General features: G+C 45.1%; 1 protein-coding gene across 4 annotated transcripts; it reads left to right on the top strand.

Moving 5' to 3' along the window:
- On the top strand, positions 1-25,193 carry arhgap32a (Rho GTPase activating protein 32a). 4 transcript variants are annotated; one of them, XM_068584942.1, is made up of 23 exons: positions 1-127; positions 6,676-6,789; positions 7,730-7,835; positions 8,958-9,049; positions 9,296-9,380; positions 13,149-13,235; positions 13,338-13,475; positions 13,593-13,703; positions 14,462-14,584; positions 15,423-15,500; positions 16,338-16,419; positions 16,902-17,051; positions 17,363-17,465; positions 18,038-18,182; positions 18,537-18,613; positions 18,970-19,083; positions 19,262-19,407; positions 19,482-19,695; positions 20,623-20,771; positions 20,956-21,030; positions 21,130-21,546; positions 21,679-21,816; positions 21,997-25,193. In XM_068584942.1, the coding sequence occupies exons 2-23, from the start codon at positions 6,701-6,703 to the stop codon at positions 24,243-24,245; spliced, it is 4,968 nt and encodes a 1,655-aa protein (XP_068441043.1). In that variant the 5' UTR covers positions 1-127; positions 6,676-6,700; the 3' UTR covers positions 24,246-25,193. The 4 variants fall into 4 exon arrangements, with proteins under 4 accessions (XP_068441043.1, XP_068441042.1, XP_068441040.1 ...); XM_068584941.1 differs by having other exon boundaries at positions 21,130-21,545; positions 21,675-21,816; XM_068584939.1 differs by having other exon boundaries at positions 21,130-21,816.
- The last annotated feature ends 125 nt before the right edge of the window (positions 25,194-25,318 follow it).

Consider the following 25,318-nt stretch of genomic DNA (forward strand, 5'->3'; position numbering starts at 1 on the left):
TCGGCGGGGGGGGGGGAAGCGCGTCTGCAGTGCGATGCTGACAACATGTTCCCTCGTCGAGAAGCTCAGCGGCGCTGTGCGGCATAGAGGAGGAGGCGGCGCGGAGGAGCGGCGTGCGCGGGCACAGGTAGGCGGATGCACAGCGACCTCACCGCCATGCAGGCTGCTGCTATCGAGGAGACAATCAACATTAAGTTGATTTAAAAAAAAAAAAGGATCGTGTGTGTGTGTGTGTGTGTGCGTGTGCGTGCGTGTGTGTGTTTGTGTGGGAGTGTGTATGAGATAGAGTGTAGCTTACGTGTGTCCTTGCTGCACGAGGCTGACCGGTGATCGGTCAGGCCCAACAGGTCAGAGTACACCGGTGGTTAACTTTCCCCACATTGCTGTGTTTCTATGTTGCGTGCGTGCGTGTGTGTGAGAGAGAGAGAGGGAGAGAGAAAGAGAGAGAGCATAATAGGTCTATGTTTGGTAATTATTAATCATTAAAGTAAATAGTTAACATGTTGGAGCCCGACCGTGAAGTCTGCACCCAAAATAATCTATTCATATGATTTAGTAGCAAAGAAAAATCAATCTGCGACTACTGGATATCAATTTCAATAATTGTCCAAGCAAATATCCCTGAATATTTTTTGCAATGTTTGTCAGACTAAACAAGGCCATTCTTTGTACTCCAGAAATAGTTGTACCATTTTTATAGATAATAATAATAATCTACAGAGGAATTTAACCACAGCACACAAACGTATTTGTGTGTTGTGTTATTTTATATTGAGCTGAAGTAATTAGCTGATCGGGATTGACAGAGTGCTGATGTCAGTCATTCTTAAAACATACATTCTTTTTATGGTTTGCTGCTTTTCTTTGTCACGTGTGACAGTAAAATGAGTTATACTTGTTTTTGGAGCGTTTTTGCAATCAAACAAGCTATTTAATGACATCATATTCAATATATTGTCATGGGTGTTCAGTATGTGTGTAGGCGCGTGCAGGGACAACATATAGTTTGGTATTTTATGATATTATGCAATAAAATCCTGCGATGCATTCACAGCCTCAAACTGTACGAGCACATGGTTGAACATGAGCTTCTAAAAGCTTAGAAATTGGTGCAGGGATGTGTTGTATTGCATTAAAGGTGTCTGTGATTACAACGTGGGAGTTTGTCTTACAAATACTTGCATAAGCAAGCCAAAATGTCCTCTCGCTCTTTATTTTTTTACTGTCAGTAGTCTGTTAAAGAGGAAGCACTGGTGAGCTTAAACAGAGAAGACTTGCACTGTTAGGCTGAGGTGATGGATGGACTTGTTGATTAAATATTTAATATAATAGTCTTTGTTGCCTCTAACCTAATCGCTCTTGAGCCTTCATCTGGGACGCTGATGGTTGCAGCGCGATGATTGAACCATGACACCGCTCAGTGTGAGATGAACTAAAGTTAATCTCACTCTAGATTTCAAGAAGATTATCGGATCATATGACTCCTCCTCCTCCTCCTCCTCCTCTTCATCCTCCTCCCGAAAAAAGTGACATGAGTAACAAAGCTCCAAGGAAGACGGTTGAATTAAAAACCAAAATGTCCTGCGTTGTGGCTAACTGAGAGAGCAGCAGCACACCAGCTGTCTGATTCCTGCAAGACTGGAGCGAGCGATGATGTCATTGCTTAAGGCAGGTTGTCTGATGGTGACGATGATGATGAAGATGACGATGATGTGTTAAAGCTTGTGCCTCCACGGTTGCTTGTAGGCTTCATTTTGCCTCCTCGTGCTAACTCATCCCCATTCTGGAGAAGCTTCAAGTCACGATGGCTGGGACGAGAGGCAGGTTACCATGGCAACTGCGGGCCTTATTCCGCCGCGTCTCTCTTTGCCTGTGTTGCATCCCAGAATGAGAGCGTGAAACCAACTTTACACGGGTCGCATCCTCTGAGGGAGCTGACGTTTGTACTGTGTTTGTTTTTGTTCTTTTAAATCCACATCATAATCGAGGCTGAGGATGCTACTGCTGTTTTTATTTTAATTCCTGTTGATCACATGACGATGGAAGCCCACTTTCGCCACGAGAAAAATAAGTCGTCATTATTTTTCTTGTTTTGGGTCATAATTATGACTTTTTTTCTATTTTTCGGGGCGGAAATGGGCTTCCATACGTGGCCTGGTGTAATTGAAAGCATTTGGGGGTTGTGAGAACTACAAGCTGATTCTGCACTTCCCCTCCGCTCTGTGGAGCTTTATAAGGTCTTTCAGCTCATTGTTTTGGGTTTTCCAGCCCACAACTTCACTGTCTGGGTTCACCCTGGCAGCGCTCATCTGCATTGGCAGCTAAGAGGACGTGAATATTGGACATACAGTCATCATTTCAACACCATTAAGACTTCAAACAGATTATTACGTTTCTTTAACTGCTGGATGTGTAAATGAGCACTTTGCTAACAAATGTTTACAACGTATCGCCTCTTCGAACAAGTGGCCACAAACTCAGTTATTTCAGGTTTGAATATTCTGTTTAGTGTATTGTAGCATTAAAAACATTGCAAGTTGCTTGCTCGGGTTAAAATACGATTGAACACTTTGACCCGTTGAAAACTGTGGAACCAATTTTGGCTCCAGACCTCTTTTTCCCTGAGTTTGAGTTGTCGTAGGAACCCCAAATTATTTACAATTCTTGTGTTTAGTGTATGTATTTGTTAAGCAAAGTTTTGGGAAAAAAATGCATATCTGCAAAAAAAATATCACTTTTAGATATTTTGAGCGCAACTTTGAACACCCAGCATATGAGCCAGATTTCCCCCCAAAAAATTTAATTTTTTTTTACGTTGTTCAGTTTCAAAATGGAAAAAATGGGCACGGGAGGATTTTCGCGCATGGTTTCCAAAAGTTTAAGTTAGAGAAACCTGTGGCCTGTAGCTTTTACATGAATTTCCACCTGTGCAACCATTAAAGGACAGCCAACAGAGATAATGACATATCGGCCCTATCTTCATCAGACGTTACCAAAAGGCCCGCCCTAATTAGCTTGCTAATCTGTCTATTATGACATTGTTTCTTTTTTATGTGTGTCAATTACAGCCCATCTTACTCAACATCCCAGAGGCGTCCTTGATCTCCGGTTGGGCCGACGACAGTCCTCTCTAATATTCATACATCCGATGTAATGTGTTTGTGTTGAGTCTGCTGTACAAAAAAAAGGTGAAATAGCAGTTTCTCTTTATCCCTTGCTTCACTTCCTCCGTCTTCTCGTATGTGAAGAAGTAGCTGTGACTCACTTAGACGCATCTGCTGCGGGTTCGTAGCTGCTAATATGTGGGCAGCCATTCTTCATGTCGACACGCTTGCTGCTACTGGTTTCATAAACTGTGTGCAAGATTGTGTAGGCTGCCCTATTTTTCTTAAAAAAAAATGCCATGTAGGCCATCGGATAGCAGGGCAACATCCATCTGTGCTGCTCCGGTCTCCTGCCGTCAGAGCATGTCTCTCTGTGAGTTTGACGAGTAGAGAGGGCTTCTTTGTTGTTGTATACAGACCTAGTTTGGCATCATACTTTTTGGTATGACTAATAGAGACGTGGGGGTGAGACTGGTTTACAGCAGTTTATTTCAAATTATCTAACAATAAACCTGTGTGGGAGATTATGTGGATCCTACATGTCTCACCTATAAAGCACGACAGTGGACAGTGGACAGTGACACATACAGATCAAGGTGTCCTCTTGAAAATTGCAGTTGTCACAGCGTTGTCTTTTTATAGCTCCCTCTATTTGGGGCATATCCAAAATAGTCATGTCATGTATTGTGGTGCTTGCTATAAGAACTTGTTAAGGTGTTGCGCTCTGCCGTCTTCAGCTCTTCCAGATGTAAACAATAGCCCATGACTTTCTTTACCAGGCAGGCAGCTAGCTCCTCTGCTAGGTGACATACACCATGTCCCTTAACCTGAAAACACTCGCAATCAGCAAGGTCAATGCATGAAGCCGCAGGGAGTCTCTGCCTATTTAGCATCACATAGCTAAAATATAGAAGACAACTATGTTGAAGGCAGCACAGGACCGCTTTGTTTGTTTGGGGTCTGCATACTTTTTTTAATGTCACTTCTCAAAAATGTAATTATTTTCCGTCTGTGTAACACGTTGGCTCACCTCTGGCGAGGTTATGTTGTGTAGAGAAGAGACACAACCCAAGATGTGGAGAGAGTAGCGTCCCGTCCGGCCTGTATTCCTGCCCGCTCACATTCTGCTGAGTCGGTAGGTTTTATGGAAGTCATTCAACAGCAACTCAGTGAGACTATACGGGCCACAGGGGCTGGTGGGAAACTGCTACTGCAGCAGCGGCCCGCGCTGATGAATCTATTCGGTACTTCAATCACGTCTACGTCGATGAGCAGGTAAAACAACCACCTTTTTGATTGGGGAGCTTTTTTTTTTTTAATGATGTGCCAGCACTTCTGAGGTAAGAAGAGGCGTGTTCTCTGAACTCATTGTTTAACGCTAAGCACCCCCATTTGGTGTGGGAAGTTGTGGAAATAGTTGTAGGAAGACTATAGAGGAACATCAGGTCTTTCAGTTTGTTTACTGTACATAAAGACAGGAGTAGTAGTTCAGCAGTGTGGTAACATTAAGAGGATAGGGGCTCTCCTAGCCGTCTCATTGGTTAAACAAACATAGGCAAACTTAGAGACACCTATTTTGTCGACGTGATAGGTCGGACGGTTTTCCTTTGGCGTATATCAAGGGATCTGGTATTATGGCAAGCTTGTCAGTTAAATGCGCCGTGAAAACCTGCCAGCTGGCTGAGCTTTTCTGTGATTGGTAAGCACGCTCGCTCTTCCTGTGGGCGCTTCCAGTTTCTTCCCACAGTTCAAAGACTGTGGGAAGCAAGTCAGGCTTATTGGTCAGCAAATCTGTGTGTTAGCCCTGTGACAGACCGGCGACATGTCCGGGGTGCTCGCTGACCAATGAGAGCCGGGACTGGATCCATTCCCCAGGATGAATAACCATGGATGGATGGATGGATGGATGGATGGATGGATGGATGGATAGATGGATGGATGGGCACCATTCAAGCTTCAAGTCTTATATTAACTAACTCAGGAGGGTCAAACATACGGCCTGTGGGCCGGATCTTGCCCCCCAGGGTGTCCAGTCCAAAAGAAGAAAAATATCAAAGTTAGCAGAGCTGGGATTCAAACCTCTGATCCTCTGCTTATAAGACGGACATGCAAACCATTGACCCACAGTTGCGATTGATGTGAGCACTGATATTATTGTGTTGGAAGTCGTGAAACATGGATCACGTCATGAAAGCTGCGTCACAAACGTGTCACAAAGCAGTAGGCTGATGTCTGAATTTTGGGTCCTTATGTTTCAAGTTACTTGTTATAAGACCTTAAAATAGAAATTATTATCTAAAAACCTTCACCAATGATTTAAACATAGAGAAGTAGTGTCGTCGTTTATGCGTCATTATGCTGTGATTTTACTGGTCCGGCCCACTTGTGTGGCTCCTTCACTAAAATGAGTTTAACCCCCCTGATCTAACTTATTAATTAAAGGAGGGGTCCAAAAGATTAGATAATAATGCATGAGCCTCCTTAGTTGATAATTGTTAGAAAAATTCACTCGACCCCTCGGAGTAAAATCATTAAAACAGGAACATTTATTCGTTGCAAGGAAGGAGCAGAGTCAGAAGTACAAGGTGAAAGACAAATTGCATATCCAAGACTGCTCAAAGAACATTTAAAGAACCACCTCTGAAATACTCATCATGACCCACTAACAGAAACCCTCATGACGTCTTCGGCCTAATCGGGAACCTTTCCCCTCGTCCCATAGAGCGGTTTGTAAGAAATGGTCATATGTTGACAAAGGAACTGCACGTTCTTTCATGTTGAGTTTGTGTGTAAGACTAAACACAGACTGTAAGATGAAAAGTCTGAATATAACAGTGAAATAGTAAATGATTAAGCGTGAATATTTTTTTTCTTCCAACAATAATATATTGAAGTTGTGCAGATTTGCAGTTGGGCCTGATCAGTTTATGTAAAACCAGTCGACACAGTGAACCTGGGTTTTTGGGGCCTCGTCATCATATTTAAATCCAAATGCTTTTGACTCACAACTCTCATTTTGAGATTATTTCATTTCTATGGAGGCATTTGCATCAGTAAAAAAAATCACCTTGATTAAATATTTAAGAATTGACTCACAAACTTGTACGCATGCATGGACACATGTATGTATGCAGACTTATGTATTTATCTGGAAAAAGTCCCAAGTTTTAATTCATCATTAATCTAATCAGAAAACAATATAACAAAATGATCCTAATCCTGCAAACGTCATTCAGTGACATGTACGGAAGCTGCTATGACAATCTTGACATTTCCTTGAGCAAGATATGAGTATGTTTTCATAAGCAGCTGATGTTCTCATGAAACCATTTTATGAATGTTCAGCTTGACATGCAGTTTACACTGAAGCAGCTCCCCCGGCCGTGTAGCATGATGTCATTGCAGATTACAGTCTGAGCTTTGTGGGTCGTTGCCTTGAGAGTCACGCTCGCTGCAGTCTCCAGGGGGTTTTCATCTGGCGGCGCGTTGGACTCTTCTTCCCATCCTCCCACATTCTTCTAATCGCCCGCCCTCACGCTCTCTCTTCCCTTCCCCTCACGTGTCTCTACAGCGGGCTGTTGCAGTCAGGCAGCATCATGGATGCTGGATGTGTGGTTGCCGCGGTGATTGAGAATGCTGCCTCAGGACCCCATCGTCAACCAGGAAGTGGTGACGTCCTTGAGGGGTGAGTAACTCCTATTTTTCTGTGTTCCACGTAAGCGAAAGAGAATTGTATGTATGTATGTATGTATGTATGTATGTATGTATGTATGTATGTATGTATGTATGTATATATATTAATAATAAAATACCATAATGTGTGTATTTGCCTTTTGAATGAGGTGAATAAAAGCAGGAGAAGTGTAATGGCCAGGCTTAGACATGATGACCCTGTTTTCAGAGTAGGGCAGATACAGAAAAACGTTGTCGCGCTCCATTAGGTCCAAAGCTCACTGTACGTCCCGTGTTTTTGCATTCCATGTCTGTAATTAGTTGTCACTCTGGATCACATGAATGCAGCCTCTGTGTGTCCGTGTTCTTTGTCTCCTGTCCGGGTTTCCTCACGCTCAAAATCGCTGTGACAAATCCAAGGTCTGTCTGTCTGCTCTCTTTGTTGCCCATAAAAGTTGCGCTGAATGAACCTCACCCTCCACTCCCGAATACACCGAGTCACATTTCAAGTGAAGGTTTTGTGAAGCACTCCCTCGTGGGTGGACTGCCTTTATGGAGCTTTGAATAGACGAGCTTTGCTTTCCTGAGCGCACACAAAAGACGTGGCTTTCTGTTGACCCTGATGTTGTCAGAGAGATGCTACCATGTTTCGTCTGTACAGAGGATTTGTTCCCTTCAAGATCTGCTTGGAAAAGATGGTTATTTGCGTTTGTTTCATTAATGTATTTCTCTTTGAATTTTAGAGATTTAAACCACTAATACAAGATTACTTTTTGCGCCGCGCTGGTGCAACGTCATGCTTTCAGTCCGTTGCTCTCACTTGCTTCCCCTGGTGTATTAAAAAACACCTACAAATCACATTTGAAAACCCCAGACTCCACAGCCAGCTTTTTGTCACGCCACCTTTCTTGTTTTTAAAATCCTTGCATGTGATTGCACGTCTGTTTCCGCAGAGATGTCTTACCCTCTATTGACCTGGACAAAGACAATGCCTTACCTCAAACCACCAACAATAATCCTCCGGAAGAGAAACAGCCACAGGAGACATCCACTGCCATGGTACACGCACACCCACACGCCCACACGCCCACACACACACACACACACCCACACGCCCACACGCCCACACACACACACACACACACACACAACTCTGACTCACCATCCGTACAAAACAAATGCATGGACGCACACAAACGGACATGTCACCCTTCATACTTTATGAGCCTGCATTGGTTGTGTGTGTGTGTGTGTGTGTGTGATTCAAAACATGATGTCACTAAAGTCCTGTAGCACTGACGTGAGAGTCAAACAGGTGGATTCCCGGATGAGAGGGAGGTGGCGTATCTGAGGAGTGATGAGGTAAAGGTGGTATGACAATGTTGTGATGCCATCATAACCCTTCTGGTTTAAGAATTGAAGTCGCTATGATGTGTGACAAAACATTGCAGTTTTTCAATTGTACTTAAAATACAACTGATTTATTTATCATGCATATATGTTTTCATTTAGCTTTTCAAGTGATGGATCATCCTGCACACTCTCCACATCCACAAACAAACACACCCAATAAAAACTGGACAACACAACACAACACAACGTAAACCCGACGGCGCCAATAAAATATAGATAGCAATACTTCATTGACAAACACAGAGACAGACGTGTCTTAAACAATGACATGACCTCAGATACGCAAAGACAAATTGAGCTTCAGATAAGCCCAAAATAATAATGATCATAAAACTTACCTTATGAAGTCACAAGGCTTTACACTGATCCATGATTAAAACATTTCAGGACTTTAGGCAAATATAATGAGGAAAATAAACACTAGATGTGTTGAAAATGTAAAAGTATCTTAAAAACAATTGACTGACTGGTCTGATTTAACACATAACATACAGTTATACTAGATTAATATAGCAAAGCATTTTGTAATATTAGCATAGCATTTGCATAGAATAAGACCAATAGATATAATAAAACATTTACATAAGATTGTTATAATGCATCATACTACAAACTTAATAACATACTACTTTATGCTCATACCAGGCGATTAAGTTTATGCATCTTTCGCGGGACAGACTTTCATGCTGATCAACATAATCAATCTTAAGTTTGATCGCCTCTCTGTTGCCCCGTGACTGACCGACGTGTGCGTTCTCTGTTGGGCAGGTGAGGAGCGATGACATCACAGAGCTCCCAGCCGAGCCCCTCCTGCGCTCCTGCGTCAGCACGGCTAGCATGAAGGTCAAGAACGTGAAGAAGTAGGTGCTCCCGGTGACAGCTTTGGTGCTATTATGGGCTGTATAAAACTGGGCTCTTATTTAGGCCAGTAAAATGAGGAGCTCTGTCAGCTGGGTCTCTGACCCTGTTCCCTCACACACAGCCCCACATAGACCTCTTCCCTCTTTTGCTTTTCTCTCCATCACCGTCTCAGTGTGTTGAATACTGATGAGGGGCTCTTGTGCTGTGCTTTTTTACATTTCTTTTTTTTTTTTTTTTTTTTTAAGGCTGACGTTTCCTAAAGGTCACTTCCCCCGGTTGGCAGAATGCGCCCATTTCCACTATGACACTGTCGACTTTGGCAATGTACAGGTGAGTCCTGAAATTACGTAAAGGGACTTCTACAGCCAAGAGTTACTCAGTTTGGTAAGGGTGTCTTTGGCACAAGTTCACCGGCCATTTTGTCCAATTGCTCCAGAAATGCATCCTTCTTGAAATGCGGTGTGGCAGTCGAATCAATATCCTAGTTTCTCTTTTCTGGACACTCTTTATTGCATTGTCCTTATTGTTTTCCGGAAAGGTTGCATCACAGTTGTTAGTGTTTTCAGGGGAGCTATAACATATACATTTGTCCAAAATGTTACTCCACTTTGCATAATTCATTGTCTCTTCACAATTGCAGATTTTATTCCCATTTGAAGCCATGAGCCGAATCCAGCAGCTTGTTAATCCTGTGCAGTATATCAATGTCAGAATACTATGAGCTTTAAACCTGGATCCAGACTTACCAGTTTGATTTAAGTCCATCCAGGATTTTTAAGAGATGACTCATTTCGAAAGTCAAAACCTGTTCCGACAAAACAAAAGGATGTGAAGAATATATGGCTACAGTTAAATGTAGCTGGAGGTAAATGCTAAGTTGTGAACTATGCTAAGCTAACTATTAGCTATGCATAGATGAATTGCATTTAGTTTGAATTAAAAAATAATGACCATTAGCCTCAGCTGTACTATTTTTAGTGCTCATTAGCAACTGCTAGCATGCAAACACAGAAGGTGAACATGGTAGATGTTTGACCTGCTTAACATCAGCATGTTGGCATCGTCCTTGTGAGCATGTCAAGATTCAAGATATTGTTATTGTCATACACGGTTATGTGGTGGAAATTAAGAGTTTCCTCGTGAGAATCAACAGTACTTTGAGCAAGTTAGTCCTTTAACAATTTAATTCAGATAAGATATAAAAGAATAAAACAAGGTTACATGTCAATCGCACATGAGCTGTAATACAGACAGGAGTCACAGTACATTCAGCTGAATGGTTCAGAACGTTCTTCCTCCTCCAGTGAAGAGACAGAAGATTCTGGCCTCGTACTCTGTGAATAGTCAACTTATATCCTCCAAAGAAGCCCCCCTTCTCTGTCATCTGTCATTGATGGACCCCAAGATAGAGACACCGAACAGTCTACTTTGAAAGGAGCAAAGGTCACATGAAAGTAAACATCCTGTCTCCTCATTCCTCTCGGACTGTTGACCCTAACTGGACACTGATATCCATTTCACATCTGGCACATATCAGGTTCTAAGCTATATATTTTCCTTAAGAATACACATGTGACTTATTTTTCTCCAACAGGTTGCACTGTAACAAAGTTGCACTGCAACAAAGTTGCACTGCAACAAAGTCACAGTGTAACACACTGACTAATCTAACCCGAAGCATTTCTGAGCCACATGTAGACCCACAGTGCAGATCGAATGGCTGGAGGCTTTAGTTTTATCCACTGTCGCAACATGCATTGAATATCCTGTGATCACAGTTGGTAATTATGGATTTAACAACTCTTACCAACCGACAAATGATTTGAATGAATAGGCTAAGAAGTATATTTAACTTGTAAGTATATTTGCAGCAGTGATAATGAGACGCAGTGAAGCACTAGTGGCTGCTCAGTCGTGTGGAAGTGGCTGTTAGCCGCATGGTTAACCTCGGTGCAGTTCAGCTTTGTTGCCAGCAGAGAGCAGTAGTCGTCAACAGGATAAAGAGTTCACGGGCAGCGCTAAATGTGTCTCGCTAATGGACTACACAGTGCGGCAGGCTGGACCGGTCTTAATTCCCAGGATGCTTTCTTTCTGTTGGGTAAACATCCCGCTGTGGTCGCCATGACGTGACGGCTCCATCAGCAGAGGGGAGGGGACACGAGAACGCCACAACAGTTTCAGTAACCTTGAAAAGCTCCACAGAGAGAAGAAAAGCCGAGCTGAGCCGGAAGAGAAATATCCTTGTGAGGGGGACACTGAAAGCTGTCAACACACACACACACACACACACACACAATTATTTAATTGGATGTATTTCTTCTTCAGTATCGTATTTTTGATTAATCATTCATTCGTAATAAGGATTTATTTTATTTTTTTCAACTTAATCTGTAAAAATTAGTCTTTGTTATCTCCGTATCTCCCATGATGCATTAGCTTACAGACTGTGGCTGCAGGATGGGAGGGAACTGATCAGGTCTCATGTATCCTAATGGCAGAGTAGCTCAAGGGCAGCAGACTGCCTCTGTCTGCTGCCCGCCCGACTGATTCCTCTCCAGATTAGCTTCGGTCTCGCCTTGAGATTGGAATGAATGCGAATTGTTTTGAAATGAAGAAGGGTCGTCTATCTGTCTCGTGCAGCGCCGCCTCCGTATGATGGATGAGCTCGTGCATCTGTGTGTGCCAGTTGAGCCCATTTACTGCCAAACCCCCCTTTTGTCACTGGAGCAAGGAGAGCGCTTAAGAGAGGGGGGAGGGCGACGGAGTACAGGAGGGGGAAGATATGGAAGGAGGGAGGGGACACAGGGGGGAAGCATCCTCTTTTCATATTTCTGCTTTGTATTGAGCGGTGTGCGCGTGCTGATGCAAAGCCCTATGAATGAGCGTTTTACGTTTCGCAGTAGGGGACGGCAAACAGGCGAGTAAGGAGCAGCGTTTGAACTCTGCTGCCAAGGTTTAGCTAGTTGGAGGAGCTTACTGCGGTCCAGGACTCCGGCTGAACACAAACAAAGAGCCACTTCCTCCAGCTGTGGATGGAGATCTGAGATGCCGTAGTGGCAAGTAACCTGAATGTGTTGATGGGTATGCGTCGCGTTCAGCTTCTAGGTCCAGAAATGTGAGAATAAATGAATTTGTGCAGGTTGTTTTTGCACAAAGGGTTGAGTGAGGTCTGAGCTGTATTCGCATGTTTTATTTTGAAAGGCTCGTTCTTGGATGTGTTTTTCATTATAGCGGAAATCATGCTTACGCATGGCTCCAATGAAAACTTTCTAATTTTAGCTGTTTTGCTTTATAATTTGTTTTCATCAAGCTAGTGTGTAGTTCCATCAAAAAGGGCTCATTATTTCCCTGTAATGCTCTGTGTGATCCTGCTCTCCATCATGCATTTGGCCTCCTGACCCTCATCAGCACCTAATTCAGGCGCTCAGTTCAGGCTTTTATTCCAGACAAATCCTGGCAGTGAACAGAGCTCTTCCATCATGACTTATTCAAGAACAAATCTCCTCCTTTTTGTAAGTTTAGTTTGCTGTATTACTGTTGGGCAGTAACTAGGTCGCTGTGTTGTGTAACTGTGTATCTGAATGAGTAGCTTTCAGTTATAAATAACCAGAACTTCCCTTGGTTCCAGCCTTTTGAAGTCTGCTCAGTAATGTCTATCAATGTATTCACAAACTCTTGCGAGGCTTTGATCTTCTCAGTTTTGGGCCATATAGAATATTCGTTAGAGAAGACATTTTCGTGCGAAATCTATACTACCTCCATGTGTTAATACTTCCGCAGTTTTTGTATTTTATTTATATATATATATATATATATATATATATATATATATATATATATATATATATATATATATATATATATATATATATATATATATAAGAAAATCTATTTTTTCACATCCTATAATTCGATGTTGAGTTTTGAAAGCTATATATTCCAACCCATAACTATTTAATGGACAACTGTGGTTTGGGCATGATGTTCTTCTTGTATTCCAGTTCAAATACAGAGAGGCTTTTGTATCACATGCATCCATTATTTAGAATGAGGGTCCTCTTAATATTCACCCTGTCTCTCTCTCTTCTTCCCTCGTAGCTGGCCTTCGCAGAGGGGCAGAGTGAAGGACCAAAAGCCGGTCTGGACTCCAAAGAGCTGGTCTTTCTGGTCCAGATCACTTGCCAGGTAACATTACTCGCTACATTCATAAAATAACCCCGCCAGGTGTAATATCAAACCACTTTACTTTTCCTAAATCTTACGGAAAGTGCTTTCTCTCCTTGTCAGGGTCGAAACTGGCTGGTGAAGAGAACCTACGAGGACTTCCGGGTGCTGGACAAACATCTGCACCTGTGTATTTATGACCGCCGGTACTCCCAGCTCACCGAGCTGCCGCGCTACGACACATTGAAGGATTCCGTTGAGGTACAACAGAGCTCCAGCGCCAGCATCTCTGATCTTTGATTTTTATTTACTCGGATTAGAAAATGAGCCGATTTGTTCTGTTGCATGAAGTGTGGAAAAGTACTCTTACATTTTCAGACTTTACTTGATCTTCAGTCAGGAGCCAAGATGCTGGCCACCTACCTGTCCCGCTTCTCCGCCATTGCTGACAACAAGATCAACTGCGGTCCAGTGCTGACATGGATGGAGGTATCTTCTTATCAGATGTTTGCTCGCTTCCTATCCGTTATTCACGCTCTAGAAACGACCCCATTAAATTATTTTAATATTTGATTCAATATTAATATTTAAGTTAAAGGAACAGTGAGACATTTTTGGGGGCAATACGCTTGTTTGAGTCAGCTGATTTTATTTCCGGGATAGGTACAGAACATTATGGCCAAACTCGAGGATTCACATTTTAGAAATTCAAAATGTAAAGAAAATACCCTGGTGTGGGAATATCTCCGTGTCGTATTTCTGGATGAGCAGCTGCTGGCCATCCTCTCAGTGATGCCTGGTCTGTGCGCCTCCTGTTAGCAGGGGTGGTAGCATGCTGCAGGTGGAGATGCAGTGCAGAGGTTGGTGTGTGTGGGTGTGCCAACTGTTGTTGAGATAAGTTTGTTTTTTCCTTTTTTATATAATCATCTTGAAGTAGGTTTAACAAACACTTTTCCGTGTCTTGAGGTTGATTGGGATGAGATTACTGCTGTGAAGCAATAATACAAAAATGCAAAACAATGATAAGATTGGCCTAATGGGAATACCAGGGAAAATACTCTTTATTTTAATACAACCATACTGCAGTAACATATTGTTTTGATGCTCACGTGAAAAATACCAATATTACTTGTGTCCCTATATGATTTTAAATGAAGCTGTACCAGCTGCTGCTTCCAGTCTCTGAGCTAAGCTTTGCCAACGTGTCCAAGTCTAACTGTGTCTCATACCGTTGTTCTCTGTTCCAGATCGACAACAAGGGGAACCACCTCCTGGTGTCAGAGGAAGCCTCCATCAATGTCCCGGCCATCGCCGCCGCCCACGTCACCAAACGATACACGGCCCAGGCCACAGACGAGCTGACCTTTGAGGTAACCTCTGATACAGAAGATGTACGAGAAACTTCATAAAACCTAGCAGCAGCAGCAGCAGTGGTAGTAGGAGTAGTAGCAGCAGCAGCAGCAGCAGTGGTAGTAGGAGTAGTAGCAGCAGCAGTGGTAGTAGGAGTAGTAGCAGCAGCAGCAGCAGTGGTCGTAGTAGTAGTGGCAGCAGCATTGGTAGTGGTAGCAGCAGTGGTAGTAGTAGTGGCAGCAGCAGCAGCAGCAGCAGCAGCAGTAGTAGTAGTAGTAGCCGCAGTGGTGGTAGTAGTAGTGGCAGAAGCAGCAGCAGTAGTAGTAGTAGTAGTAGCAGCAGCAGCAGCAGCAGCAGCAGCAGTAACAGCAGTAGCAGTAGCAGCAGCAGTAGCAGTAGCAGCAGCAGCAGCAGCAGTAGCAGCAGCAGTAGCAGCAGCAGTAGCAGCAGCAGCAGCAGCAGTAGTAGTAGTAGTAGCAGTAGCAGCAACAGTAGCAGTAGTAGTAGTAGCAGTAGTAGTAGTTGCAGTAGCAGTAGTAGCAGCAGCAGTAGTGGTAGCAGTAGCAGCAGCAGCAGCAGTAGTAGTGGTAGCAGCAGTAGCAGCAGCAGCAGCAGCAGCGGTAGTAGTAGTAGCGGTAGCAGCAGAAGTAATGGTAGTGGCAGTAGTGGCAGTAGTGGCAGTAGTAGCAGCAGCGGCAGCAGCAGTAGCAGCAGCAGTAGCAGCAGTAGCAGCAGCAGCAGCAGCAGCAGTAGCAGCAGCAGCGGCTGCAGCAGCAGCAGCAGCAGCAGCAGCAGTGCCTTTAGTAACATGCCCAGCTGAGAGAGGACTGTTCTCACCGTCGGCCTCTTTGTGCCCAGGTGGGGGACATCGTGTCAGTCATAGACATGCCTCCCAAAGAAGATACAGGCTGGTGGAGAGGGAAACACGGCTTTCAGGTACATGATTGAACTTTACTCACACTGTTTAGAAAAGATGGGGCTCACTGTTAAGAGTTGTTTTTAGAAATTGGCAACCGATTCTTGGCCTTTGGTCCTCGTTCGTGGTAACCGCTTTATAACTTACAAAAAAAACAGGGAGAGCAAAGAACACATTTTTATTTGTCATGAACGGAAAATCATCTTTGGACTGGATGGAGAATAAATCTAAAAATCATCTTCAACAGACAAACAAATAACTACTCGGGATCTTGAATCAGTAATTTCTGGAAATATAAGGCGAGTACAAATGGAAACCATATTTTAATTACCGGCAACCAAAAGCCGATGAGTCAGTGTAAAATCTAATCACATTGATGAATTTCCTAATTTTACAGTAAGAGGAAAAATCGGTATTTTGATATTTATATTTACTTAAATGTGTCGCAAGAAAAAAATAAATCAACACAGGAGTCACAGGACTAGAACTGAGATTATAATTTTGATTTCACTGTGTCTTTTAAAACAGTCCTTAATCCAAACCACATTTTGTCCAGGTAATTCATCCAGAGGGATTAAAAGCTAATGCTTGGTTTTTATAAATTAGCAAAAATAAGTAGATATTTGTTGTTGTTGTTATTGCTGTTGCGAAACGCCCTGACATGCTTCGCACATCATTAATGCAAACCTGCCATGTTCAGCCTGAGGCAGCGTGATCCCTCATGCTCACTGAACTCATTCTGCACCTTCAGTCTGCCGCCGCATCGCACACCGCCACTGGTCCTTTTGAACATCCGAGTGTCTCAACAGCTCTGTCTCTTGTCTTCACGCCGCCCCTCCTCTTTTCTCTGCCTGCAGGTTGGTTTCTTCCCCTGCGACTGTGTTGAGCTGATAAATGACAAGATTCCCCCCAGTGTTCAAAGCTCGGTGCCGAAGCCAGGTACATACTCTTCTCTTCTGTGTGTGTGTGTGTGTGTGTGGGTGTGTGTGTGTGTGTGTGTGTGTGTGTGTGTGTGTGTGTGTGTGTGTGTGTGTGTGTGTGTGTGTGTGTGGGTGTGTGTGTGTGTGTGTGGGTGCGTGGGTGTTTGCATGTGTCTGTCAGTGTGCACCTCTGTGTCTGTCCACGGCTAATCTCACATTCTTCTGCAGCAAACTGCATAATATTTCAGGTGGCCAGTTATAACGTGTGTGTGTGTGTGTGTGAGTGAAAAATGCTTATTTTGCAGCCTGTCATGAATTTTTGTCCAGCGAGAAATTGGGATGATCCGCGGTGGCCTTGGTGCTGAATATTATTTGTGCAAAAGATGTCAAACTTTCTTTTGTTCATTCTATGTCTCTCCTCCTTCATTGTAAAGCACTTTAAGCTGCATTTTTGGGTGTGAAATGTGCTTTACAAATAGTGAATTGTTACCTTTTGATCAGTGTGTAAGAAGCACGGGAAGCTCGTAACGTTCCTGAGGACTTTCATGAAGTCTCGACCTCCGCCTCAGAAGCTGCGTCAGCGGGGTATCCTCAAAGAGAGAGTGTTCGGCTGTGACCTGGGGGAATATCTCCACAACTCAGGACATGAGGGTAACACATTACTACAATGGCTTCTTCTTCTTCCCCTTTTACATCGTGTAATTCGTACCTGCTGGCGGTTCACACTTAAATGTTTCACATTTTCAAATCGTAAATAGCCGAGAAGGGATTACCCGGTGACTCGGCTGCCTGTATCGAGGATTTGTGACGCGTTGCTGTGATGTGAATTGTGAGTCGGTGGCGTAGATAACCAGCGAGCAAGATGTGCTTCTGCATACACTCTTGTCGATTCACCAAAAGCTGTGTATTTCAAATGGGTTTAAATGGTGTGTCGGCCTCTCCTGAACTCATGTCTCCTGTAGTCCCGCAGGTTGTTAAGAGCTGCGCTGACTTCATCGAGAAAGAGGGAGTCACGGATGGGATCTACAGGCTGTCTGGGATCTCCTCCAACATCCAGAAACTTAGGTTTGTACCCTTTTCTTTTGTGCTCATTTTATTGATTAGAAATGTAAGCCAAATATACAGAAGGTATCAGTAAAACAAGTCGCTAACCTCACTGTTGTGAGTGCTGTTTTTTTTAGCTGCTCCTTCTGAAACCCATCAAATACAATTTGATTCAAGCTGTGCAGCTTTGAGTCTATACTCATCTATTCTATGTTTGCCAGCAAACTCTCATTAGCAGATTAATCAGAAGGCTCATAAAGTGTCGTGTTGACAGCCAAATAAAAAGAGGGGATTTTTCCCACATTAAAAACGTGCTGACCGTTGCCACATCAGATCTGATAATGACAAGTATGTCGTGGCAGTTTTTCTTTGCCTGCTCCACCTCACTGTTAAACCTCTTGTTGGGAACATTATCAGCTTTTAGCAGTACTATCAAAGTAAAAAAACTAATGACCACAAGGAATATGACCTTGTCCAAAGAAGCTTATAGTCTTGAAATGTTCAGCTTGTTTTTGTTTTTTTACATACTGACAGATTGACAGTGGGAGGACTCCCACGCCGTTCCTTATCTTCTTCTTTCTGTCTCCATCCAGGCACGAGTTTGACTCTGAACAGGTCCCGGACCTGAGCAGGGACGTCTTTAAACAGGACATCCACTCGGTGGGCTCGCTGTGCAAGCTGTACTTCAGAGAGCTGCCCAACCCTCTGCTCACCTACCAGCTCTACGAACGATTCTCTGTAAGGGCCGGAGCGGTGGAACTGGGGCAGCTCTATACTTCTGCTGCACATAGATACGGGGGTAGAAAAAAAAAAAGCTCGGTTGATGATCAAAAGAACTGGAGAAACAATGTCAAATCGCTCGCTCAGTTTTAAGTACCGTTAACAAAAAATGGGGTCACTGCATTACGCCGGGCTTTCTCGAAACAGCAGGGGATGCGCACGCTTAAACAGAATAGCAGATTAAGTCGGCCAAAAACACTGGCTGCTCTGAATATAAAGAGGAGAAAAAAGAGAGTGGGATTGTGAAAGCAACTCCCTCTGCTGTGATTGTCAGCCTCTCAGTGGCGTGGGCTTTATCCTTTGTCTTCACAGGACGCCGTGTCTGCAGCCACAGATGAGGAGAGGCTGGTCAAAATCCACAATGTCATCCAGCAGCTGCCTCCTCCACACTACAGGTCAGCATGCAAGCTCACTGTTGCACCCTGGTGGCCTGAAGTGGATACTTTCTTTCGTTTCTAGTGACGGGAGTGCTGCATGAGGACAATGAGGTCAATGCTGTGTCAAATGTGCCACCAAATGATGGAAAACTGGGCTTTAGATGATTGCGATATTAGTCTGATCATCTCTCAGTGCAGCATCACATTGTGGCTGTACATGGGCATCCTTTTTAAAACAATGATGCATTAATCCTTTTTGTTGGACGCACCGAGATGTCTCTCTTTTTTCTTTTTTTTAAAGAAGGAAAATGAATTAAAAAGAGAATTTTGACAGGGAGAACACGTATTAAATATTTCCCTTTCGTTACCTACAGGACTCTGGAGTACCTCATGAGACACCTCTCCCACCTGGCCACCTTCAGCCCCATCACTAACATGCACACTAAAAACCTGGCTATTGTCTGGGCGCCGAACCTCCTCAGGTGACTCTTGAACTATTTTTTTCTGGATGAACGGCTCCACGCAAACTGTTTAAATTGGCACCGGCGGTGCCGACGTTGCCCTTTTTCCTTCTAGTGTATCTGTGACAGTAAACTGGGGCATGTCTCCGTGGCCCAGAGCTGTGAAAGAGCTGTGAATAGTTCTGTATCTGTGTTTCAGGTCCAAACAGATCGAGTCGGCCTGTTTTAGCGGCACGGCGGCGTTCATGGAGGTGCGTATCCAGTCGGTGGTGGTGGAGTTCATCCTCAACAACACGGAGGCTCTCTTCAGTGCTAAGCTCAATGCCGTCATACGTGAAAGCACAGGTTGGTTGACATAAATAAATTGACATGTGGCATCTGTTCTCGGGTTAAGTGTCTCTCTCACACCTTATTTTCAGGTAACAACACCTTGTCCAGACCCAAGTCCCTGCTGGTCTGCTCCCCATCCACAAAGTTACTGTCTCTGGAGGAGGCCCAGGCTCGCACTCAGGCGCAGCTGGGCTCCCCGGCCAGCACCCCCAGCCTCACCCACAGCGACTACATCGAGGTCGGGGAGGGACCCGGAGCTCTGCTCGGCAAGTTCCACACGGTCATCGAGCTGCCGATGGAAAGGTAAAGGTTTAAAGCAATCCTCCTGTTTTGTCGATTGAATTCTTCTACTTTGTGAGCTTGCGGGGACATCATTTTTGAGTCGAGTTGTTTAACCCAGACCTGCTTTTCCCTGAGTTTGAGTGTTTTTTTCCCGGTGTTTGAGTCGTCTTAGGAACCCCAAATTAATTCTACTACTTATTTGTGTTGGATGTATTTGTTCAGTAAAGTTTTGGGGGGAAAAAATGTATATTTGCAAAAAGAAAAAAAAGCGCTTTTAAAAGATATTTTTTTCGTAACTATGAACATCCAGCATGATGTGCGCCGGATTCCCTAAAATGACTGTCAATAAGACAACTTTTTGGAAAGATTAGGACCTGAAGAATCGTAATCTGCAACAAGAATCACAATAAAACAAAGTATTGGCCTGTTAGGAAGAAGTTTTAGTAAAAAAAAAAACTGTTATTAGGTTCAACAATGAAAAAATTGCGTATTTTATGGCAAAAGATGGTCTCAATGGGGAATGCTGGGACTTAAAATTGGCGCGGGAGTTACAAAAGGTTAAAGATGCTTTATTAAAATTGAACTTGATTTAACGTTTTTAAATCATCAGGAATTTAAGTTATTGGTTCGGCAAAAACACATAAACACATGTTATCAAAATGTGTTGTGAGTATTTGTTACATTTCTCTGTTTGTTGTGTTTTTATTATGTATGGGTCGGACAAAACAATCTAAAGTTTCAATACTGAGAAATTGTAATGGGCATTTTTAATTTTTTTTCAACATTTTCTTTAGCAAACAATGAATCCCATTAAAATATGATATGTAATCGTTAGTAGCAGCCCTGATGTTGTTGTCATATTTCTTCAGTTTGGCTTGCGCGAAGTAACTGCAACTTTTAATGGATAAAACAGCGGGTGTTGAGGATGATTTGTGTCTTGTGTTGTAGTGGAAAGCGGCCTCCAGTGAAGGCTAAGAAGTCTCCTGTGGGCAACTGGCTTTCCTTTTTCCACCTGGGCAAGTCCCACTCTGTGTCCAAGCGTAAACTGAAGCGACACCCCAGCGAGCCTAACGAGATAAAGAGCATTGCGCTGCCAGGTTAGATCACTTCTGCCTCCACGCAGCCAGAACACACAATTCAACCTGTGGCGAGGTGAACCTGTCGATTCACTCAACTAATCTTGGCAGTTTGTTGCGTTGAAATGTTCTTTTCAGGGCCAGTGAGACTTCATTTTACTGAGGGAAAAAAAAAAAAAGACTTTCGTTTTCAAAATATTTGCAGGTGGAAGAGGTGATAGTGGCACATTGCGCTCCACTAAAAGTGAGGAATCGCTCACGTCTTTGCATAATGTGGAAGGTAATTATTCTTGCACACTACAATTGATTTGTGCCAACTGTATTTCTGTGACTACAGGAGGATCCAGTCTAAATACACCTGTGCTATTGTCCATCCCAGGGAAGCCCCAGAGTTACCGCCCCCGCAGACCTCATTCGACCAGTGAGGCCGTGTCTGGCGTCTGTCGAGACGACGTACGCAGCGCCAGAAGGAAAGACGACCACGGAGCCCACCCGCTGAACGGGAGTCATGGCGGCGCCGATCGTGTCCGCGCTGCGGCGTGTGTCTCGCCGACACACCAGGAGGACGATCTCGATCTTTGCCCGCCGGCCGAAGGGATCTACAGTTTGGACTTTGACCCCATGTCGTTTCAGTGCAGCCCCGCCTCGGCGACGCCGGGGCTGCAACGCAACAGAGATGGAAATAGATGGAGGAAGAACGCAGGCTGTTCTAATGAATCGGAGCCCATCTCCTCCTCCAACAACAACAACGTCGTCGGCTATCAATCTCCAGATATCAGCCCTGTTCTCTGCGAAGGTGGGAAGAAGATTACCTCCGAGCGGCTCTCTCCTAAACTCAGGAAAAAGTCGTTTAGGATGCGGGCAGATATTCAGAATGCATCCGCTTCTCCTCCACCTCTTCCTCTACTTTCTTCTCATCCCCCGGCAGAGACTTGTGGAGCTCCACCGGCAGATGGGAAGGAGCCAAGAGCGCCATACCCACCACACTGCAGCCCACGCAGCACAGCGAGCCAGGGCTCGGCCCTGACCGACCTCACTCAGTCTGCACAGAACCTGCCCGATCCAGGTCAGTACCACTCCTCTTTAACATCAGACATACTATTTACCATGTATAGTTTGTATCTATTTTAATATTAAAGCACTCTGTAGTTTCTTATGAAAGCTTTTGTGTCTTGTCCCATCATGTCTTACCATAGCTTTGTTTGTCTTGTCATACTGTAGCGTTGTTTGTCTTATCCCTCCCCAGGAACAGATAGACTTATGAGTTCAGTGTCTGTTCTCCCTCCTCACCCTCCCTTGACGAGTGCCGCGCGCAAGTTGGCGTTGGCTCTGGCTGAATCTGCCCACCAGGCCACCAGCGGCTCCCAGAGAAGAAGCAATGTCCCACCGCAACCCCACCAGAGAGCGGAGGCTCCCCACGGCCAGGACCGCCCGCCCCGGCCCTCAGTGCTGGATCTTAAAGTCTACCCCCAGGACTACTGCGGCCCTCACGGCTCCTCTGTTTCCTGGTGGCAAACCTCCACACGCGGCCCTGTGGAGAGCCACGGCCGCCCTCACCCCGTTCAATTCCGGTCCGCCCACCTCGGCCCCGAGCCGTCGCAGGTCATCGACGGAAAGGAAAGCGCGTGCAATTTCACGCCCAACGTCAGCCCGCTCGGTTCGGGGAGCTTGGAGGAAGGCAGTGGAAAGGGGAGGGACCGCAGGGAGGAAGAAAAACATTCCAAACAATCGGAACCCACCTATCAGAGCGTCGGGGTGTCGACGCCCACCGAACCCGTCTGCTCCGCTCAGAGCCCGTCACCGTCTCCTGTGTACGTGAACACTGACTCCATCAATGTATTTAATTTCCGCGCCGTTCTGGCAGAGACCTCCATGCCTGCCTCAATAGAGGAAGTCATTCCACGTCCACTACAGCCGCCCTCAACCCATCACTACAGCCCCAAAGACGACAGACCTCTTGGCCCGGTCGACGACGTCTACGGCAATCATCACCGTCATCGGCGCGTTCAAACGGGACGAATGCCCGCCCCTCGCTGCCCTCGGCCCGACGCTGTGCCACATCTCATTTCGGGGCCAAAGAACATATACAGGCAGTCCTCCGAAGGGCGCTACAGCACTTTAGGGTTAAGGCAACCTTTGTCGCCTCAATACGGACGTTACAACAGAGACGAGCGCCTCATCGGCGGCTGCCACGGACAACCCGGCCAATGGCAGAGGTCCGAAGACGAAGTCGTCGGGCACCCGGCTATCCGGAGGGCTCGCTCCTTCCACGCCCCTCGGATTAGTCACTGCGAGCTAGCCGAGACAGAAGTCCTGCCCCCCGACGCCATGTTTTATGTCGAGCAGACGGCGATCCAGGAGGCGCCCTACCAGAGGCTGATTCAGACCGGCGTTCACCCGGTCCGGCAGCAGTTTGAGAACGCGCGTGCCGACTGCCGTTACAGCCCCTACTCTGACGCCAGCCCGGTAGACGGCTCTCGCTATTACGTAGAGCCGTGCTGGCAAAGTGGCATCCGGCACAGTCAGTCTTACACCGTGCGTTCCACGAGGGAAAGCGGACCGTCGGATTACTACAATTACTCTCCGCGCCGCGCCCCTCCCGCAAACAGGGAGCTCTACATAGAAAGCAGGGACACTGTTGTTTACGAGGCGAGAGACGCAGACGTCTTCGAGAGAGTCGTGTATCAACCGGTCAAGCAGGAGAGTAAATCCAGACGTCAAAAGGCCTCTCCGGCCGCGTCTCCTTACGAGAGCCCGGTCTCGTTGGCCGACACGAGAAACCGAGACATAATGCACACGAGGAGCAAGTCGGACCCTGGAAACGCCTGCCTCCTCTCCGCGAACAGGACAAACAGCCAAAATGCGGACGCTGCATCCCCAACTTCCCCGAGGTCTCAAAAGGCCGACCCCGAAGCCGCCAGGCAGCAGTACGGCTACCGGTCGAGTGCGGAGCCGGGAGCATCCAGGCGGATCCAGATCAAAGAGACCTCCTCGCAGCAGCAGCAGCCGCCGCTTCGTAAAGTCCCCTCTCTCCCCGAAAGGGGCTGTCCCAACGTGGAGCAGCAGACCAGAAGCCACGCACGAGTTCACGACCGGGATCGATTCCCGATGACCAACGCTGTCAGCGGCTACTCCGGTGTTGCGAAACCCGGCATCCTCAGGAGGCCGGGGAGGTCGCAGAGCACCAGAGAGAACCGCCACTACAATTATTACCACGCCAAATCCCCGCTGGAGCCCGAACATCTGGGATCCTTTTCCACTCAGCCCAACAGAAGGACTCAGAGCACTAAAGTCAGACCGACGCAGTACGACCACAAGGAGGGGTACTACGCGGCGCCCAGACTTAAACCCACAAGAGCCGCTAAAGCCGCCGCTGGGTATTTGCCCAGCCATGGCTGCATGTCTCCCCGCGGCCACAGACTGCTGTCCAAGGCTCTGGGTCAGGAGGCGTTTTATCAAGCTGCTCTGAGATCAGAGGCCGGAGTTTATGACTGATTACGGGCTGCTGGTTTTTATCCGATTCTGCATCGGGGGGCCAAAGGAGAACAGCACTTTATCCTCTGCCAAACCAACAGACTGTTGTGTTGAAAGTGTGTTTGTTTCAACCCGTCAAGAGCTGCTGAAAAGTGTGAAGTGAGGCTGCTGCTGGGGATCTCCCATCCCCGAATTTCACATTTTTGCAACAGCTTTTGAGGGAGCTCAAAGGGAACAAGTGAGTCGAATGCAGATGTCGTCTTGAAGCTGTGAGAGGGAGAGTGAAAACGATGGCTTCTATATTTTATTTAATGTCTAAGAGATGCCGAGCTCAAGTATATGATTTTATTAATATGATTTCAGTAAAGGAACGTGTATAAAATGTTCATTTTAAATGTATTATATTTGTATAAATAACACCGCTAACATGTGGCCAATGTACTGTACATTTTGTTTTCTATTCTAGTCTGCTCAGACTTCAACAAGCACTTTTGAGGGTAACAGTGTATGAACCACATTGTCTTAATGTGCTGTACTGAAGCCTCTTGATATACAGTATATATTTTTTTCTGTAAGAAACAGCTTGCTCTGAATCATCGTCAATTAGCACTTTCGGGGAGAAAAGGAGGATAATCTCATGGTTTCTAACTTTGTTTATCACACATTGTATAATGCAATCTTAAAATAACAATGAGTGCTATGATTTCGGTCAAAGCTGCCATGCTATGAAATACGTTTCACATACAGTAAATGCCAATTAGCTCATTCAGTTCAGTAAAAAAAAGGTGTATTTTGTATGGCATTGTGGTTTTGTCACAAAAAATGTTTTTTTTTCTCTTTTAGGGAACTTTTAAAAATGTAATGTTTTACATAAAATATACTGTTTTATTCATTAGAAGCTGTTTCAAATCCATCATGTACATGAGGATATTCTGTTCAAGACATGCGTTATTTTAGTGAGAGTCTTAAAAAATAAATAAAGATATCCTATCAATGATGAGTGTGTTTCATGTGTCGTGGGTCGAGTTTAGGAATGTGTGTATTCCACTGATTTTAGCATTGCGTCCATAAGATGGAGACCAGACATTTATTAC

The sequence above is a fragment of the Clinocottus analis genome, unplaced genomic scaffold (genome assembly GCF_023055335.1).
Source record: "Clinocottus analis isolate CAN_PGR_092001 unplaced genomic scaffold, fCliAna1.0.p SCAF_2, whole genome shotgun sequence".
In the NCBI taxonomy this organism is placed as follows: Eukaryota; Metazoa; Chordata; class Actinopteri; order Perciformes; family Cottidae; genus Clinocottus; species Clinocottus analis.

Bases quoted from the DNA above. Each gene is read 5' to 3' on its own strand.
- arhgap32a (XM_068584939.1), top strand. From the start codon at position 6,701: ATGGATGCTGGATGTGTGGTTGCCGCGGTGATTGAGAATGCTGCCTCA. The intron at 13,704-14,461 runs GTATCTTCTTAT...TCTCTGTTCCAG, and splicing joins CAGTGCTGACATGGATGGAG to ATCGACAACAAGGGGAACCA. The intron at 19,696-20,622 runs GTAAAGGTTTAA...CTTGTGTTGTAG, and splicing joins ATCGAGCTGCCGATGGAAAG to TGGAAAGCGGCCTCCAGTGA.